This window comes from Mixophyes fleayi, chromosome 5, assembly GCF_038048845.1.
Source record: "Mixophyes fleayi isolate aMixFle1 chromosome 5, aMixFle1.hap1, whole genome shotgun sequence".
Lineage (NCBI taxonomy): Eukaryota > Metazoa > Chordata > Amphibia > Anura > Limnodynastidae > Mixophyes > Mixophyes fleayi.
In genome coordinates, this window is record NC_134406.1 from 66,702,672 (window position 1) to 66,724,060 (window position 21,389).

The following is a 21,389-nucleotide window of genomic DNA, read 5'->3' on the forward strand; positions in this document are numbered from 1 at the left end:
GCTGCTGCTCGGGGTGGATCTACTAGTAGTTTACGACAATTGACTATTTAACAATTCTTTGCAAGAGGAAGCAAGTATGAAAGCTGTCACCCAGTCACAAAGCGGATCACAGACACCATGGCGACATCTGCATCCAATATCCACTATTAATGCAGTTGGTTTTAGACAATTAATTGAGGTCTTGTGTCCCTGTTATCAAATTCCATTACGACACCATTTGGCTAGAAAAGCTATTCCTCATCTCTACCAGAAGGTTCGCAAAAATGCAATTATTGGGCTGCAAAATGCCATTCTACCCACTGTACATTTAACCACAGATATGTGGACAAGCGGAACTGGGCAAACTAAAGATTATATGACTGTGACAGCCCACTGGGTTGGTGATTCGCCTACACAAGCAGGAACAACAGCAGCAACATACCCAACTACGTCACATTTTTCAGAGGCAGGCTACTCTGTGTATCACCAGCTTCACTAAGAGGCATAGAGCTGACAATCTGTTACAACAACTAAGTGATGCCATTGCTAGGGACATGCAAGAGATGCTGTCTGTGGCCCATAAAATTTCGGGACATTTCCGGCATTCTGCAACAGCATGTTGGAGATTGCAGCAGCTACAAGAACAATTTAATTTGTCCTGCAACCAAATGAAGCTAGAGGTGGTAACAAGATGGAATTTCACCCTTTATATGCTTCTGAGGATGGAGGAGCATAATTAGTTTATTGAGGTTAACATTAATGTAGTAACAAAAAAAAGAGCCAAATTATGTGATTTTTAGCATATTTTAGCAATTTTACAAAAAAAAATACAGATCCAAAACCAAAACCAAAACACGGAGGTGAGTGAACATCTTTAATTATGACTATGACTTTTTTTTTTTAAATAGACCTTGGAAGCTAAAAATGTATTTTCCTTATAATATTACCAGTTTCTTTGTTCTAACTTCAGTTAACATATGAGCTTTAGTTAGAGCTAAAACAAATGGACACTCTGGGTCTTCTTTTGCAGGAGTTCTAACTCCTGCAGTTGGATATAATTAATCATGTGATTACCATAGGTTCCTGGATGCTGAAATACCACATCCTTTACTTGCTGCTGTTTGTTCCAATAGGAGCTGTCCAGCCCTGAACATTCCTGGTCATTTGTGTGCAGTACAGGGACAGAGTTGGTGTAAACGGTTTAAAACTAGTATAAAGTAGAGATGCTCACTGACCCCCGGTGTTTTGGTTTTGGTTTTGGATCTGATTTAACGTTGTGTTTTGGTTTTGGTTTTGCCAAACAGCCCTTCCGTGTTTTGGTTTTGGTTTTGTTTTGCAATTTTGTTTAAAAATCAATGTTTTTGGGCATAAAATAACTGAATTTAGTGCTCCACCTGTTTCTTGGATAAGTAATGTAATTGTAAAGCTATATAATAATATTATATAAATAATAATCATGAAAAAAACAGTTTAATTCCTGGTAGGCCGTCATTAATTGTACACACAAACCAGATTGTCTTCCTCTCCATCTATGCATATTGGCAATGCAGCCATCGTCTTTGGGTGTATATTTCACCCTACACTTATAGTTAAATACCTAAAGAAATGGACAAAGGCAGTTTGGTTTCTGTCTCTCTAGGCCCCCCTCCACTTGTAGAAAATACTAAAAAATTCAGCTGTTATAGACTGTACAATATAAATTGAAATGGACAAAAGCAGTTTGGTTTCTGTCTCTATAGGCCCCCCTCCACTTGTAGAAAATACTAAAAAATTCAGCCGTTATAGACTGTACAATATTAATTGAAATGGACAAAGCCAGTTTAGGGTTAGTCTGTGTATGACACCCTACCCTTATTGATAAATTGTCAAAACAGCAGCCTTTCAAGACGGTACGTTATATAGAAATGCCATTTGGGGGGTAGATTGCACCCTACACTTATACTTATACTTATACTTATAAGTATAATTATTTTTTTTTGGGTGTGTTTTTTCCCCTGATTTAAAAACACTATGTAGTTTTACATAGGCTTTACCAAATGACGTACTGGGAACACTTCCATCAGGACTGGTGCTAGCACCTGCTTGCTGATTCTGCTCATATGTGGACTGCTTTGAATCCATTTTAATGAGTCCAAACCACTTGTAGTGCAAAATATTGTATAGATAGATACTGCTGCTAAATATGACTTTTGGCAGCCAGAAAAATTAATGTTTCACACTGGGGAATATGGGACACCCCAAAGCACTTGTAGTGCAAAATATTGTATAGATAGATATGGCTAAATATGACTTTTGCCAGGAAGAAAAATTAATGTTTCACACTGGGGAATATGGGACACCCCAAAGCACTTGTAGTGCAAAATATTGAAAAAAATGCCTCCTCTATCCTCCTCTCTTCCTGCTCTAACAATTGCTAATAGAATTGGTAATAACAATAGAATTGAATAGATTAGAATTGAAATAATAATACAAAGAATAAGGTGTACAAAATTTGCTCTGTCCCTGCTGTAATACAGCCTGTGACCTAACCCTGCTCTCTCACTCTGTCAAATGGCGATGGATTGCTGTGTAGGCGGGTATTTATGCTTTTCAAATATCGCGAGAACCGAGCTTTGAGATCCGACTACGTCACAATGACGTTTTGCCTCGATTTCAATTCCGAACGAGCGGGAGAGTACCGAGCCTGCTCAGCTCGGTACTCAGATAGGCAAAGTTCGGGCGGGTTCGGATCTCGGGAAACCGAGCCTGCCCATCTCTAGTATAAAGCAATGATCTTAAAAAAATGACATAATACCCAGATCACCATACAAAGCTAAAGTAGAAACAATAAAAAAAATCACAATAAAACTTTAAATTTTGTATGAATGCACATATGCAAGTATCTGTGAAGATAAAAACAAATATTTCACTATGTACAGGCTTTTCAATATTTTATAGTATAATCACTCTTTACATTGCTTCAGCTGTGTAGGTCTGCTGTCCACAGGCTGACCTACACAGAAAGGAACAAGGAACATAAATTTCTCAGGATATGTATAAAGTAAAAGTGCAAGAGCAGAAAACTTAGTGATAATATTCTTTTTATATAGAAATAATTATAATTTTAATCTTAAAATCATGTTAGAAATAATTGACTGCAAGGAAATGCCAGTCACGATCTGCCTATGGCTGCACTTCTGCATCTCCTCCCTAGATACTGCTGTGCCTTCACCTGATCCTTTTTACAAAAGGTTAAGCTCTCACTGTTGGATCCGGATCATGCTCACCTGTCTCTGGCCTTTAAAAGACTGCCTCTTCCAGCAATCAGGTCCAGGTCATCAATTGTCTTTGCTGCTGCTGGTCCCTCAGTGTAACTCCTGTGTTCTGATCCTAACTGACTTCCTGGTATTGACTCCTGCTTGTCCCTCTGTTTTTCACCTCATCTTATGACCCAGATCCCAGCTTCGATTTGACTGTGCTCCTGCTTTCTCCCTGGTATAATTGTGGACCTTCTGGCTTATGACTCCTAGCTTGTGTGACCCTCCTTTTGTCTGATACTCCCATGAGTTCTCCAGTGCCTCATGCCTCCTGGTTAACCTAGACATCCATGCTAACTGTGCCTGCAGACAATCACTACCACCTGATATCCAGCTTACCTGGACATCCATGCTACGTGTGCCTGCAGACTATCACTACTACCTGCTAAGTTAGTCTCTTTGTGCCTGCACTGCATCTGCAATCCACTGTTTAACTTGAAAAACCAGAGTCTCCAGCTTCTCTGCTTTATCTGGCAAACCAGACACCCACTAACTTCTTCCCTCTTGTCTCCACACCTGTTCTTCTACTCCGCCTCTACTGCATTAACCTAACTGGAGTTTCTGAAGCATTGGTATTTTTGTTTATTGTTCTGTACTGTTATACCCTGTATAGTCTACTGTTTGCTTTGTGTACGGCACTGCGGAAATCTTGTGGCGCCTAACAAATAAATGATAATAATAATAATAATAACTTCAGTCCAGAGTATAGCTTGGAAAATCAGAGTCTCCAGCTTCCCAGCCTAACCTGCTTACTCTGTCTAACTCATACCTGCAGCTAACCTGTTGGGCCAGGTATCCATTTCTCCTGTCTCTTAGCTACCTGGGTATCCTGGGATCCTGTTTTCACTGTTTTTATGAACTTGTGTTTTTTGCTTTTTCACTTACTGCATCTCAGTTTTACCTGTATGACCTGTGTTGAAAATAAACCACATTGTTCCATTTCACATTACTCTCCGTAATGTTCATACTAAGAATTCTGACAATGCCTATATATCCAATAAACTGAAGATTCTGATTAGCTAGGATACAATTGGAGCATATAAATATGGAGACCTCCAGTCTTTACCAGTTTCATGCCAAAATAGCACTGCTTCAAGAAATGATAATAGGAATTAGTTAGTAACAAGTATATATAACAACTGGTAACAAACTGAATCATCAGATAGATGGATAGATAGACATTGCTGGAATAGGAATTTACTCACTAAGAACACACAGCACAATGTACCTACTATGTTAAAAAATTAACACGAAGTGCCGCCGCCCTAACACTATTACCGTTATTACGGTAGTTTTAACCCGGCTTTCTGCTCGCAGCTCAGGGAGCTGCGAGCAAAAAGCCGGCGTTAGAACTACCGTAATAACGGTAATTATGTGCACTATTAACGCAATAGCGGTAATAATAGGCAGGCCGCGTTACTTTTAACAGTAACGCGGCCAATTGAATTCCCCCCATAATGTGGTCATCACAAGGGGCATGGCCAAGAGATCACTGCTCATTTGGAACTCTACCCCAAAATCAGCCCCATTATGATACATACAAAGTGTAGAAATGTATAACTACGTAATGTAAAATGAATTAAATAAAGGCACTCATAAAAATTAAATAAATGCATATTAGTGTAAAGCATATGAGCATACATGAAAACAAAAAACATTTTTATACAAAAGCATGAAGGGCTCATTTAAAAAAAGCAAAAAGGTTCTATATGTATTGTTCAATAAAGCCTTAATCTAAAAATGTGTCACAGTGAGAGACTGCATTATTTTAATTATATATAACTTATTAAGAATGTAATGTAAATGGATTTTTATTTTGCTACATACAGCTTGCAAAAATAGAGTAATTTGAAGTGATTCTTTTATACCAAGACATTCCCTCAGGAACTTATACGCTTGATTCAATATAATTCAGCAATTATTTATACTGCTAAAATGTTCCAAAATTAGCATAGTAAAGAGTAATTGTGAACAGAAAACATAGCATATATGAATGTTAGTTTTAAAAAAAGGATTTTTTAGAGCTTGGCCTTTAGACCTGTACACTATTTAAAAGGCGCACATTTCCATATGTGGATCAGATCATCATATCATAGTCATGTTTAATGAACACGCCACATTACAGCAGGGATGTCTTCTAACTTTTTAGTATAATAATATTAGCGACATTAGCAATCATTGTTCTACCAGGGTTTTATTTTCTGAATGTAACCAATTGACCAATATTGGGCATCTCCCCTCCATTTGGAATATTCCTTTATTTGGGATCCAATCTGGTACCCTCACAATTAAAAGTAATGATCCATTGTTATGGTCAGGTTGATAGCAGTGAATGAAAGGTGTTATTAATGAACCTGCATTAATAAGGTTAAATTTCCTGCACTGTAGTAAGGTGTGGCTAATCCGACCAGGTGCCATATGCACTGTACACATTATATCCTAACTGCTTGAATAGCTATTATTCAGCCTGCTATGTCTGACAGCTCTTAAATCTCCTTAATGTCAGATGTGGAGGACTGGGAACTGTGTGCATATAACAGTGGTGGGAAACTGTGATCCCAACAAATAGGTGTGGGGGAACAACTAATGTCAAACAAATTAGTTGTGCTATATTGAATATACTGTTATGGGAAATTCTATTCAATCTGTTTGTAAATGCAGACAATGACGGCAGGTCTTTGCAACAAGGTGGAGATTTACACCCTGTAATAATATTGCAGTTTGGCGAGTAGTCATTATGCCCATAAGTTACCAATTATTATCCTACACTGATTTAATGTGAAATTCTTAAAGTCAAGTCTTGGTAAAATACTATTATCGACATTGAAGATTTTCTGAATCTGCCCAGTACGCTTGAGACTATATTGCTAATACTGTATATGTGATTGCTAACATCGGTAACAAGCATCTAATTACCTGAGGGCAGACCGAAGGTGAAAGGTGATTATATAGATACAAGAGGTTGCTGTGACTGGGAGCATGTTTCTACAGTAATGGTTTGGGTGAAAGGTCCTTTCCCACCCTTGTATCTATCATGCCACTGTCTTGCCATTATCCTTTATTGTGTCATGTTTATGTATCCATTTTGACACTTGATATTGACCCCGGTCCGCCAAACAACCTGTTTCATTTGATTCTCCGTTATAGCTTTAACAGCTAAAACCTGACCTGGCTTTCTCTGGTATACTCCCTTCATTTCTGCCTCCAGGTTTAATGATGTCTATTAGTGATAAAACTTTCCTGGAGTTCCCTGAACAAAATATATAACTTTGCATATAGGAAAACATAAAAATCATGAGGACAAATTATAAGCAATTTCGTCACCCCCAGGAGATTAGTCAGTGCAGTGAACTTGTGAGATCACTGAGGAGGTGGTGCTGTAACTGTTAATGGGACTTTAGATCCAGATTTAGATGGAAAGTTTTAATCTGTTTTATTCAGGCTGTGCGTCAAGCATCAGAGAGTCATCCACCTACATTGCTGATACTGACAAACAGCACTACGTGATATCAGCATAAACGTGATTGCTAAATGAGGTAGCCAAGGGGCAGCATATAAAGGGAAAAGAGCTGAGGCCCTAAAACTGAACCCTGAGTTATAAAAGCATCTAGATCCAAAACACCTGAAGGGGAAACAATAAACGAACAATTAGTGAAATATGAAGAAAAACAAGAAAAAATATTGTCACAAAACCCCAAGTGAATTAAGAACCATATAGAGGAAAAAGTCGTCCACTGTGTCAAATGCTGCTTTGTGGTCTAATAAAATTAGTATTGAGTACTTTAGATTTAGCCATATGTTAGTGATTGGCCACTTTCATAAGTGATTGGAGGGGGTTAAGTATCAAGTAAGTTACTGATATCTAGTTACTTGCTTAGTAGCTAGGGGTCCAATTATTTTAGCAGAAAATGGTAAATGGAAGACATGGTAGTAACTAAATGTAGAAGCTGGATCATTGGGAGTTATTGTTCAATATTGGATTATTGCAAGTTGGAATGGTTCAGGAAGAATACCAGTAGAAAGGGATACAGTTAAAGGTTTTATATATGTCAATCTGGATGGAATAGGGTATATATTGCTGTTCTAGACTCTGAGGAGGATAGCACAGAGAACAGTTCCTCTTCAGTAAGGTGGGCAAATGAGTGGATGGTGGAAAGAGTAGAACCTGGAATAGGGTTTAAGGTAGTGACAGATTGAATCTGTCTTAGTATGGATTGCACTTTATTTTATAATCAATCTACAAATGCAGGGTGTATGATAAGAGAAAAATATGTGCTAGGAGGAGCTTGAAGCAGAGAATTGCAGAGAAACACAAATTTGATGTGTGTTTTTTTGAGAGCCAAACTAAAGCATGACACAATAAATCTGTAATGGAGTAAATCCTGTAAAAAATTTAGATTTCACCAAAACCATCCTGCAGAGTGAGTATAAACATGAAGAACATTTGTTTTCTTATTAAGCCAAGGTTGAGGGTTGCAGAGTTGCAAGACCAAGGCCTTTTCTTTAATTCTTCCATCCTTACTCCCATTCTTCTCCACCCGTTTTCCCTCTATTGAGAGCCTCAGGTAAGAGACCCTAATAATATCAAGCTACCACCTTGATCTATATTGGTTTATGATGCTGGATTGCATTTGCTTTGTGTTACATTGTGTTAATCTGTAACAACTATTTGAAAAATAAAACAAAATGAAAAGGGAATATTTAAAAAAGTATGCAAGAAAAACGCACAGGATAGCTTACCCTGAAACCCATGATCCAGAAAGTAAATTATTGCTGCACTTTGGTTTTGTCAGACACTCACACATGAAGACCACATTATTCTTGCCAGGGGCGGATCCAGACTATTGCTATACCCTGGGCGATTATAGGGGGGGGGGGGGGGGGGGGGGGCGATTTAGGCCCCGCCCCCTTTCTTATTTCTAAGGCTGCCGGCGGCTGCACAGTATGTGCAGGTCCGCTCGGCAGTGACAGTGTGCTGCCCCGCTGCTCTGATTGTGTATAAAACACAATCAGAGCAGCCGGGCAGCACACTGTCACTGCTGAACGGACCTGCACGTAGTGTGCAGCCGCCGGCAGCAAGCCCCTGCTAGGGGGGGCGATCGCCCTATCACCCCCCCCCCCCCCTGGATCCGCCACTGATTCTTGCTGTAGTTACTATAATAAGAACTGCTAAACTATTGAATGAGGTAGAGAATGTCTGGGACACTGTAGAATTTAGGCATGATGCTTCAATTGTAGGAAAACCCTTATACAGAAAACATCAAGGAGGCTGAGGGGATCAAGGTGTTTTTTTCAAACCACAATTTAAAATTAATCTTTTTGTGTGGTGCAATTTCTAATAATAAAATCCGCACATCAAGCCCCACTGTTTTTTCAAACCCGCAGAATTTAAATGTCGGTTTTATGACCAGGGACCCATTGGAAATATCAGGCGGCAGTTTATGAAACCACACAGAAAGGACATGCATATTTAAAGATTCTCATTGGCACTAGTGGTTAAATCTAAAGTGTTTTGAGTATGATGCCTATACAAAGGTGCCTGATTTAAATGTAAACAGTTGATCGCCAAATTGCAGCCACAAGGTACCCACAAATATGTTTGTACACATGATATGTACAACTTTAAATACAGTATAGAGATGAACCCAGAACACAGATATGACAGTCATCATCATCATCATCAACAAATCAACTTGCGCCAGGCCTAGGAGACACATAAAGATATTCGTGTTAAAATGTGTATCTTAAAGATACATGTTAGCCAAAATGAATGCATCACAAAGGGTTAAATCAAGAGAGAAACAGTTTCCAGTAAATCACATGCAGTCTGCATCTTTTAAGACCACCATACATTGGTTGGGATTTTACACAAACCACAAATAAATAAATAATGTGTTTGAAAACCACATCCAATAGATAGTGGTTTTAATATTACATAATAAACCGCACTTTAAATCATCCTCCTCTCCACAAGTCCCAAGCGTTCAAGGGAAGGTTCATGGGAACATTGGAAAGTTGGATGCTATACCAGAAATATTGGGAAATAGTAATCATGGCATGCAATAGACAAATTGACAAAGACATGTCAGGCAAAATGTGCATTATATTCAAATAATAATATGATTTTAGAATATGAGAGTGGACATCTGATACGCAACTTTACATTACAGACATTGATTTCCAGATCTTTACAAAATACAAAACATTTTAGTAATGTGTAGTTGCATACTATACTATAATACTATATTATGTTTTTACAGTTACTTAAAAATGTATTATTTTACTGCTAGCTGATTTTACATGTCATTCTACTCATGGTACTTAGAAAAACAGAATCACAAACGATAATTACATAGGGATGATTACAAGACTGTGAGGTATAATAATTGAGATACAAATCAAGAGTTTTGATCTGAAGACACATAATGTCACAACAAACTGTCAAACTTGAATGTGTATTTTAATACAATGAAAAATCAATCTAATGTAATTTATATATCCCCTCTAATTACAGGTCTGGATGAATGATACATGCCACTTATTGTCAGATTATGGGGTACATACAGTATATTAAGGGAAAGAGAAAAGACGCTGACATCATATTGGTGCACTCATAAAGTACCAGAATTATATAGTAGATTAATTAGCGAGATCAGGGTATAAGCATTAAAACCTAACTTTTATTATAATCGGATAAAATAAAATAATTTATTAATTGATGTAATGTTAATTTTATTGTTTTTTAATTATGTATAAAAACAGTGAAATATAAGTGACATATGTGAAATAAAATGTAAAAAGAAAAGCTGTGTGTCACTTATTGCTCTGAACAATATAAATAGGTAGGTGTATATATAATATAAGGGGAAGACTGTCAATATATTAAGTCCTTATAAAACCCCTAATATTCCATCAAATATCCTAAACCTATTAACATTGAATATTCAATCCCCCTTGTTGTTACAATTGTAGCTGAATTGGTTACAAAAGAGTAAGCTGAATATGTTTGTAGCTATTTACGTTCACACCTGGTATATATCCAAGATAGTTCTAAACAGTATGGAGCAATCCCTTAGGTGCAGGTGCGGGCTGGGAGAGGCGTGGCCGGGGGGCGCACAGGCGGTCCGCATCATATTACAGGGGATGCAGCCGCGTCATTGATGACGCGGCCGCATCCCCTGTCATGTGATGCGGCCGCCTGTGCGCTGACGCGGCCGCATCTGATGACATCGGATGCGGCCGTGGGGGGAGAAACTGTTTTTTGCATCCGGGGGGCGGCCGGCCGGCCTACCCCCCGGCCCTAATAGGCATCTAACCCAGCGGCCCGGGGGGGCGCTGCCCCCCTGCCCCCCGGGCCAGCCCACCACTGCTTAGGTGCCACTACAATTAGGAGGATGAAAAGGGGACTGTTAGGATAGTACTGTCTACTAGACATCTAAATTGTATAAAGATATATAGAGTTGTAGTAATCTGAAATGCTGATGTTTCTCTAATATTATTCTCTACTAGTGCGACATAATTTTCTTTTTGTACATACAGTATACACAGCAATTGTGATAATACTTTGTCAGTATTTGTCTTGACCTCATAAGCTGGTTCCAGCTGTCCACTACAAGGTATTAAGCTTTGCATTCTAGTGTTAAACAACACTGAGGAACACAGATCACATTCTAAATTAAATGCTAAGGATTATTTACTTTTTTCTTAAGTTTCAATTTTTTAACATTTTACAAATAGGCAAATATACATTATATGCACAGACACACATATAATTAACTATATACATGAATCAATTATTTAAAAGTCAACTCCATCCAAAACTGAATTCAATAATACTGAAAGTGACATGTCTTCTGGAACTCAATGTCTGTAAAGGTCCACCAATCATCTCCTTGCTCCTGGTGAGACAGCCTTTCTTCAACACAGGCAGAATGCTATCAATGCCTCCCATAGTTATCTTACCATACTTATGAATGGCAATTCATGGAGGCGTTGCTTTGACAGCTAAATAGTTGAAATAGGCAGATTCCAGGAGAAGTAAGGAGAGCATTGCTGGGTCGAACCCCAGGTAATTAGTGATTAGTATTATGGTATAACTTAATGAACTCCACCCAAAATTGAGTTTTCAGTTTAGGTGGAGTTATCATTTCTGCTGGTCACAAACTTTGCTAAATCTATGGCACAAAAGGGTTCAGATGTGTAATAATAATGTTATTGAAAATTATAGGTATTTATCTGGCATATCGGGAAGTGGGTAAATGTAACTGGAAGATGGCCCCTATTGGGTGTTTACCTACTTCAATAACAATAGCCACCATGAAAATGGTAGGTCATATGACCCAAATACCAAGCAATCAGGTCTTGTCCAATATGGCCAAAACATGTCACCAAATTGGATAGTAATACTTTTGCTTGGACCAAGCAAATCTGACCATTTCTAGCCATCATCTCATAGGTCCTCATATGATGCTGTAACCGGTTTTAGCTGTTAGCTAAGTATTATTATTATTATTATTATTATTATTATTACTTTTATTATTATTAAGAAATCCATGTGTGTAAAAATCAAGGAAATATTTATAAGCATCTATTTTGTACATTTCTATTCCACACATCTTTTTCTTCATTTTGCAGGAGACGGTGTGAAGGCCAGAGTTTACTAGGTCACATATTTGGCATGTCATCAAATCTGTTCAGGTGTAGCAGGCCAGATACAATTCCTTAAGACTTGTTTGTATAGCTATTCACTAATGTAGCACCCCAAAACATGTGGAGAGGTACTTTTTAGCTTGTTGGCTTACGTCAAGCTATTTTAACAGCTCTGAGCTTCTTTTACACATGGAATTTAGCAATGGAATATTATGGAATTTATGAATAATTATATTTTACAATATAAAATTATGTTTTGACAAAATGTTATTCATTGAATATTTTGGAAAATCATTTCAAGGCTATCAATGTTCTGTCTTTGCTGAGCAACTTTGAAATTATCCACATTAATGTATCTGCTTTTCAGAGCAACCCCGTACAGTGTATTTACATACCAACACAATAGCCAATGACATAAATAAAGTTATTTGCTGAATATTCCAATAATGGATGTGATGTAAACAGTTAACCAGACAAAGGGCCTGATTCATTAAGGATCTTAAATGAAGAGGATTCTTATTTCAGTCTCCTGGACAAAACCATGCTACAATGAAAGGGGTGCAAATGAGTGTTCTGTTTTGCACATGAGTTAAATACTGACTGTTTTTACATGTAGCACACAAATATCAACTTTAAATTTCAGTGTACAAATAAGCTATCAAGTATTTGTGTGCTACATGAAAAAACAGTCAGTATTTAACTTATGTGCAAAACAGAACACTCATTTGCACCCCTTGCATTGTAACATGGTTTTGTCCAGGAGACTGAAATAAAAATCCTCTTCATTTAAGATCCTTAATGAATCAGGCCCAAAACAAGTCATTTTTAAGCCTGGACACAAACACAGAGCAGATCTGTAATACGATGGCATTCTCAGACACATGATACTAGATAGAAGGTAAAATAAAATCTATAAATTATTACAGCAACATTTTAGCTTTAAAAGAACATTAATCATTATTGGTTGTACATTTCGTTCACAGTTATTACTTCCAGAAAATGGTTTGTGGCTAGGATGCTAACACTTGTCAATTAACTGTATTGATTGAAATACAGTAATAACACTGGGAGGCTGTAGAAGTAGAAAAGGAAAGAAACAAATAAGGTAAAATATAAGCTGCAGTTTCCTCGTCCTGAACCGTGGTGGATATGCTTGTGACGCCCAGTACTGTGCATGATAATTAGTCACTTCTAGGTAAATCAATGCTCTTGTTACATTTCTCCATATTACTGTTATTCTGGTAAATCGCAGTAGCAATTTAAACAACATTTTCCCTTACTGACTGCCAAGACTTTTACATAAACGAAATTCAATTTACTCTCCTACATTATCTCCTTAAATAACCAATCTCAAATTGCATATCTTGAATGTGGATCTACAATTAGAAGAAGATACTACGCTGTGATTGTAAGCGCCACTCCACAGTATAGCAACACTTCATGCAAGATGTGACTGTTTGACAACAATCATTTTGCAAGGATTGCAGTACATTTTTGTTAATTAACTTGTCAAGCAATATCTAATAATAATACCATTGTTTCACTGTTTGATAAACTCCCTCTCTTTGAGCTGCTTCCTACGCACTGCATAAAAGAAAACTACAACTCAGCCTTTAGATTATGTTTTGTAGTGGAAGCTTAACAGTGCTGGGAGTCAGTTAAAAGAAAGACTGACTCCCATCTGAAGTATGCCTGGTGTAACACATGGTGAAACGCCCCCCTTTGTACATATGTGTCTGACATCCACGAGTGCTGCTGAATGGAAGCAACTTTGTGGTGGGCCTTTTGAGTAGTGGTGGAATCTGAGCATTTTTATGTCCCTTACAGTCCTGGGAAAGGGTCAGAAGGAGCCCTCAACTTCAACTTCTAGTTCTGAGAGGGACAGTCCAGAGGGTATAATTTACTAAACTGCAATTTTGAAAAAGTGGAGATGTTGCCTATAGCAACCAATGAGATTCTAGCTGTCATTTTGTAGAATGTGCTAAATAAATGTTAACTGGAATCTGATTGGTTGCTTTAGGCAACATCTCCACTTTATCAAACCTGCAGTTTAGTAAATGTACCCCCAAGTCTTAACTATGTTGAGCGATATACCACGAGGCATAGCCAAGTCACGTGATGTCAGCCTGACGTTTAGTGAGTGAGAGTGCAGGAGTGTGGATGTCTGCTCTAACAGGTATCCCTAGAGGAGCATGAGTGGGAAACTGGCCACTAGAGAGTATCAAATGGGACAGTGTGCAGATCTGTGAATGGAGCAAGTGGTACTCTGTAGTGATGTTAAACCAAGGCCCTGAGTGAGACACTGATAGTGCTGAAACTAGAGAGAGAAAAATACAATTAATATTGTGATCATTTAGAGTGTCAGCTCTGGGGACAACTGTATGTTGTGGTGTTATTGTGGTTATGCAAATAAAAAGTGTACAGAAGGAAATATGTAAGTTATTCTTTATTTAATCAGACAGACAATTTATCACTTTTTAATTTGTACTGTGCAACTATGCTGGTGATAATGCTGCTATTGCCAACAGTAACCTAAGCCGGCGGAAAGATTGCCTATGCATGGGGGAGCCTATCTCGGCGGTACTTGTACCACCACAATACCTGTACTGTTTCCACAATCTCTGATGACGTGATTGCAAGTTGCAACTTGCTCGATCACTACCAGAAATGGATGAGCAGGGGATGAAAAATTATATTGAAAAAAAGATTTGCTGACTATGATCAAATGCACCTTAAAAAGTACTTTCCATTGTTTAAGTTAGGCTGCCTTGAAAGGATATAACCACCGTTTTGGACTTGTAGAGTTAATAGGGCGCATTTGGCAAACAAAACCCAATACTCTAAATATAATCATTTGTTAATTACAACCCCTGGCACAATTTACCTAATACCTTTTGCTGCACTTTCTTGATCTGTAAGAACTGGTAATCGATAGTCCTCTGTCTAAACACAGACACTATGAACCTGTAACAACACCAACTGAGTAGTGTAAAACACATTCACAATATTAAGTTTAAACCCGATGATCTTGGGTATATGACCTGGTAGTGGGGTTAGGGCATACATAGAAAACTATATAGGCTCACCCCCTGCAGATCAATAATAGTTGCCTGCTAGATACAAGATATCAACTAGATATGTAACCAGCATGTTTTCCTTCAGACATTGACTGTCATGGAGGGTCATATAAAAACTGTAAATAAGAATTGAATAGGGTGTCTTTTGGAAGCAGTAATTAATTAACTTTTCTTTGTCCATTATATTAATTTGGGGAGCAGTGCACCGTTGAACTGCTGCAAATACATATGAGAGAGTGCTTTATTACAATACAGAGAGAACTTTCTCTCCACATGATATTATAGGGACTCCCTCTATTACTCCTTTGTCTGCCATAGTGTCTAGCATGCCTGCTCAGATGATAGATCCTTCCAACTGCTGGATTGACAGATTATTATTGTTGAATTGTGGTAATGAAAGGAAACATGGAGACGTGCTTTATGTTTTCTTGTGGGTAAGTCTCTATTATGTATAGTTGCAAATACTTTACATTACATATTCAATGTAAAAGAAAGCAGCACATTGCTACATTATTGTAAAAACTATATCCACTAACCTCTAAGATACTTTATATTGTAAGAGGAAGATAGCAACCTGATCGATACCTTATACAATTACATTTACACAAATACAAATGCACATGTAAAACCAAACAGGCAAATACTTATAAATAATCAGAAAGAGATCTATTTCAGTATACAAAACATCACTAAGGGGCAGATTTATCAAACTTTCTAAAAAATGAAAAGTTGAGATGGTGCCCATTAAACTAATCAGATTCCAGCTATCATGTTATATAATGTACTAGATAAATGATAGCTAGAATTTCATTAGTTGCTATGGGCAACTTCTTCACTTTTTTTTTTTAGAAGGTTTGATACATTTACTCCTAAATGAGGGTTAATTACCAACCTGGTGCAAATGTGCAGAAACGTACTGAAACAAATCAGGTAGTTGATTTTATTAATCTAAGGCAATACAATTGTATTGCTGATTGGTTGCTAAGGGGTACTGTACGTTTGCACTTATTCATAATTTTTCTAAATCACACTCAATGAAATTTGAAGACAAAGACACAGCAGGCCTGAGTCATTAAGGAAAGTAAGGCAAAAAAAGGAGTAAATGTTCTCTGGGACAAACCATGTTACAATGCAAGGGGTGCAAATTAGTTTGTTATTTTACACATAAGTAAAATACTGGCTGTTTTTCAACTAGCACAGAAATACTTGCTAGCTTTATTTTTACACTGACATTAAAAGTTGATCTAGGACATGTCCTACCCCAACTATAAATCTGTCCCCACATTTGAAATTTATCTCCCCCACCAATGCACAATGCAACATGGTTTTGCCCAAAGTTACTACTTTTTTATGCTTTGCTCTCCTTAATGATTCAGGGCCAGCATGTTATTTGCAATTTTCATGAACTTTATTTCTTTATTTTTAACAATAGTTACTCACAGTTTGATTTCAATGACATTTCAAAGGGTTGTGTTCGGCACAACAAGTTTTCAGCATACAAAAATACCAGCGAACAATGAACAAGCACTAATAGATATTTTCCGATGAAAACTGTACAATCCACAGTTGTGGTATACTTACTGCAGTTAAGTTTGGGAACAGATTAATTGCGGCTGAACTGTCCAAAGAAAACGGAAGGAAATGTTTTATATCCAGTGGTAGTTGGAAGGTTGGGAATGGGGGACGGACCAGCGCAGAAAGAGCTGGGCTCTGGCACGTACCACCTATTAATGACAGAAAAAGGGAACCTGTAAGATATCAATTCTAAACAAAAACAAAGTGATACTGCATGTGCATATTTCATGTACTAATTATTAAAGTATATTTTGTTTGATTCATCTAAAGCAATTATAAAATCTGTGAATAACAGCATATTGTGAGACTACAAGCAGAAATGAATTAAATGTAATATTCAGCAAAAAAAAATCAGATTAGTCAGACAACTTTGGCTAGAATGTTCTTTTTTTATAGGTAACACAGGCGTTAGACACATGAACATTTCTGAATATCACATTTTTCCCAGACAATGAAATGCGGCATTCAGAATCTGTTCAGAAGCTCTGAAAAGAAAGAATGGATGATTTAATACTGCTGTAAACAACTTCTATACATGGAGTTTATGCAACAAAGTCAGTCATCTGAAAGAGTCATAAAAGCAATTGAAAAGAAATGTTCAACTTTTTCACACTGTTCACATTAGACGCTCACTTTGTGCCCTATTGATCTACATCCAACTTCTTGATATTTGTAGCTATTAGGATTTTTTTTATATGGTGACAGATAATTTAATGTATCTAACATATAGCAATTTCTAAAATGTGAAAATAAATTGATTAGACTTTTGGCTAAAGAACTATTAAAAACATCTACAATTTATGTTTTATTGCCCTGCTGGGAATTAACAATTATTTAAGATGCAAAGTTCATTATATGGCATGAAAAAGTGAGTTAGTAGTATGTGCTGGAAAAACTGTCTAACATTCAAAAGACTGAGAAACAATGGGAGAGATAAGAAAGAGACACAGAGAGAAAATAGAACATATGAATCAGCTCCCATTAGCTTATTAACTCTTTGTGATTCAAGCCATAAAGTAGTAAAACTGGTGTCAAGACCAATTTCATTAACCAGTATGCAACACATCCTTAATATTATTTTTGCATTCAATAAAAACATTGCATCCACATAACAATAGAATACTGCTAAGTTTATAAGTCAAGAACTTACAAACTTAGCAGTATTCACAAGAGTAAAACAAGTATTTGGATGTTTTTAACATTTTTAAAATACAACCCAACTAAATCCCTCTTTCTGCTTAAAGGGGATTATGGCTACTACAAACTTACATTTTAGTTGGCCCAGTTGCATATGGATGATGATGGCCCACTTGGATAATTTCTACGTAATTAGGCAAACAACTTTGAGTGAATAGACAATCATATTATCCCAAAAAAATTGAAAAAATATTTTAGGCAATCACTAATGATGTACCCTTGAAATCAGACAGTAGCCCTTGGGTTCATGTATGGCTATTAAAGCTGAGTGTAACTTTGTACAGAAAGGCAGATGTGTGATATCACAGTTGCCTTCTCTCCCAGTATATTGGAAGACCTACTGGACTCTCAAGAAGATAGGCTAACCCGGCGGTTCCCAAACTGTGCGCCGCTGCTCCCAGGGGTGCCGCAGCGCTGTCACTGGGGTGCCGCGGGCCAGACATAGAAAAAAGAAAGAAAACAGGAACTTACCAATCCGTCGGGCGCCGGGACCCAGCAGCCTCCTCTCTCCCGCAGCTGTCACTGAATATCGACGTCAGTGACAAGCTGCTGTGGGAGAGAGGAGGCTGCTGGGTCCCGGCGCCAGGCGGATTGGTAAGTTCCTGTTTTCTTTCTTTTTTCTATGTCTGGCGCGGGGCAGAGTGAGAGGGATCGTGGCAGAGGAGGCGGACAGATGGCAGAGGAGGGGGACAGATGGCAGAGGAGGGGGGCAGAGGAGGGGGACAGATGGCAGAGGAGGGGGACAGAGAGCAGAGGAGGGGGACAGATGGCAGAGGAGGGGGACAGATGGCAGAGGAGGGGGACAAAGGGCAGAGGAGGGGGACAGAGGGCAGAGGGGGACAGCGTGAGAGAGGGCAGAGGAGGTGGACAGCGTGAGAGAGGGCAGAGGAGGGAAACAGTGTGAGAGAGGGCAGAGGAGGGGGGCAGCGGGACAGAGGGCAGAGGAGAGGGACAGCGTGAGAGAGGGCAGAGGAGGGGGGCAGCGTGAGAGAGGGCAGAGGAGGTGGGAAGCGTGAGAGAGGGCAGAGGAGGGGGGCAGCGTGAGAGAGGGCAGAGGAGGGGACAGCGTGAGAGAGGGCAGAGGAGGGGGACAGCGTGAGAGAGGGCAGAGGAGGGGGACAGCGTGACAGAGGGCAGAGGAGGGGACAGCGTGAAGAGGGCAGAGGAGGGGGCCAGTGTGACAGAGGGCAGAGGAGGGGACAGCGTGACAGAGGGCAGAGGGGGCAACGTGAGCAGTGGCGGATCATTGGGGGGGGGGCGATTGGGGCATTCGCCCCCCCTAGCAGCAAAAAGCTAGGTCCCAGCCGCCGATCAAAATGGGAGGGGTGGGGCTAAGCGCGAGCGGGGGGCGGGGCTAAATGTGGGCCAACCAATCAGAGTGGTCCCAGCCGGCAATCACAATGGGAGGGGGCGTGGCCAATCATGGGCGGAAGGCGGGGTTTAATGCGGGCCAGCCAATCAGAGCAAAGGAGGGGCGTGATTACTGGGGTCATGAGTTCAATTCCCAACCATGGCCTTATCTGTGAGGAGTTTGTATGTTCTCCCTGTGTTTGCGTGGGTTTCCTCCGGGTGCTCCGGTTTCCTCCCACACTCCAAAAACATACTAGTAGGTTAATTGGCTGCTAACAAATTGACCCTAGTGTGTCTGTCTGTGTGTGTCTCTCTCTCTCTCTCTCTGCATGTGTGTTAGGGAATTTAGACTGTAAGCCCCAATGGGGCAGGGACTGATGTGAGTGAGTTCTCTGTACAGCGCTGCGGAATTAGTGGCGCTATATAAATAAATGGTGATGATGATGATGATTATGCAAAATCGCCCCCCCTAAACATAAAGTCTAGATCCGCCCCTGAACGTGAGAGAGGGCAGTGTGTCTGGATGCAGAGGGGGCAGTGTGCCTGGATGCAGAGGGGGCAGTGTGCCTGGATGCAGAGGGGGCAGTGTGCCTGGATGCAGAGAGGGCAGAGTGTCTGGATGCAGAGGGGCATTTTTGCATACAACTAAATAAGTATTTCTGTCGTGACCTAAATACTTATTACAATTTTTTGACCCAACTACTTCTAAAACAGGACTGCTCAGTAATTGTTTTGGAGGGGTGCCTTGAAAAAATTTGGAGACTCTAAGGGTGCCGCAAACTGAAAAAGTTTGGGAACCACTGGGCTAACCTATAAAGTTGTGCATACACAAGCTGGCAGTTCGGGAGGCACATTTTACACAGTAATCAGTGACAGTTACCTAAATAAAGAACTATGGCATGGAGAGAAACGATTTTTCAGTTAAGAGTGAGGGGAAAATTGTCTCTTTGCATAGATGAAACAAAAAATATATTTGACAGATCAATGCAAAGTTCAAGATATAATCCAAGGTCAAGCAAATGCACCTTTGCAGATGCATAACTTCCCAAAAGTCTAATTTGTTGTAGCACATGAAGGTACAGCGTGTGGAGGAGAAATTTATATATCCGAAGGATATAAACATTCATTATACCAGATGTAGTGGGAAGAATGCACATTTAACAGCAAGGGGCAGTCCTTTGGCATAGTTGCAGTTGGTAATATCATTTACAGATCTGACATATACAATGCCTCCACTATCAATATTATCAAATACAATACCACTGCCAATATATGGTCTGAATATACAACAACTTTTCCAGGTAGAATGGATCCCTTCAATTATGTACTGGATGATACCATATACTTCTTTTTTCAATGGAAATGGAAAAGTTATTTTTCAGCACAGTACATACCACCAATACGTCTTGTTACACTTTACTGTCTTTAAAATTCTAGGTTCCACATGGCGGTGCTGGACACATCACCGGGCGGTGCTAGTTATGCCCATGGATGGAGCTCGACACACTCAGTGAGTGGCGCAGGATGCCCCTTCAGCCTATGTACAACTTGCACAATCTCCCTTAGTTTTCAAAAGTAGGTTTATATACATACAGTGGGCAAAGTGGAAATTTAGAAGAGGCGGTATGGAAAATGTAATGGAAATGTAAGTGAATGGAATTTAAAACTTTTACAATGAAGGCAATTATTATTGATAAAAAGCTAACTGAAAAAAATGTAATAACCATAATCTGCTCATAGATACATTACAACAAATATTCACATATTTTCAAATTGGTTACCTCCCTAATTTTACATACTTCCTATTTCTCTTGATCTCTAAAGACTTGATCCACCTTAGTTCTGACAAAATGAGATTTACAGCTTTTAAACATAGGAAAGACTCATGGCTGATTGATACTCTCGATCTCTGTATGCCAGCTGTAATATTTTCCAATTATTATAATCAGATACATCGACTCTCTTTCTATACCATTTATAGTTGGTAAAACTCCATAGACTATATCAGAGTACTTCAGAGACTGCAAGCTCCTGATCCTAAGTCTATTTGCTATTTCCATACATAATGCTTTGCTTCCCCAGCAATCAACTATAAAATGTTGCATTGTTTCTTCCTGATGACAAGCCAGAGGACAATTCCTATCTGAAACGTTAAATAATTTTAAATTACCTCTGAAAACTCCCCTGACGATACCTCTGTATTCACATATTGGCGTGCCCTCAAGGCGGTCCTTCGGGGGACTGCAATACAAACTGAAGTGAGACT

At 39.0% G+C, this 21,389-nt stretch overlaps 1 protein-coding gene across 2 annotated transcripts in view; it reads right to left on the reverse strand.

Moving 5' to 3' along the window:
* Window positions 1-21,389, reverse strand: part of ZNF385D (zinc finger protein 385D) — a 252,255-nt gene that overhangs the window by 183,269 nt on the left and 47,597 nt on the right. For both annotated transcript variants that reach the window (XM_075212330.1, XM_075212331.1), the window contains exon 2: window positions 16,583-16,725. In XM_075212330.1, the coding sequence (XP_075068431.1) occupies window positions 16,583-16,725 (143 nt within the window). The remainder of the gene's footprint in view (window positions 1-16,582; window positions 16,726-21,389) is intronic.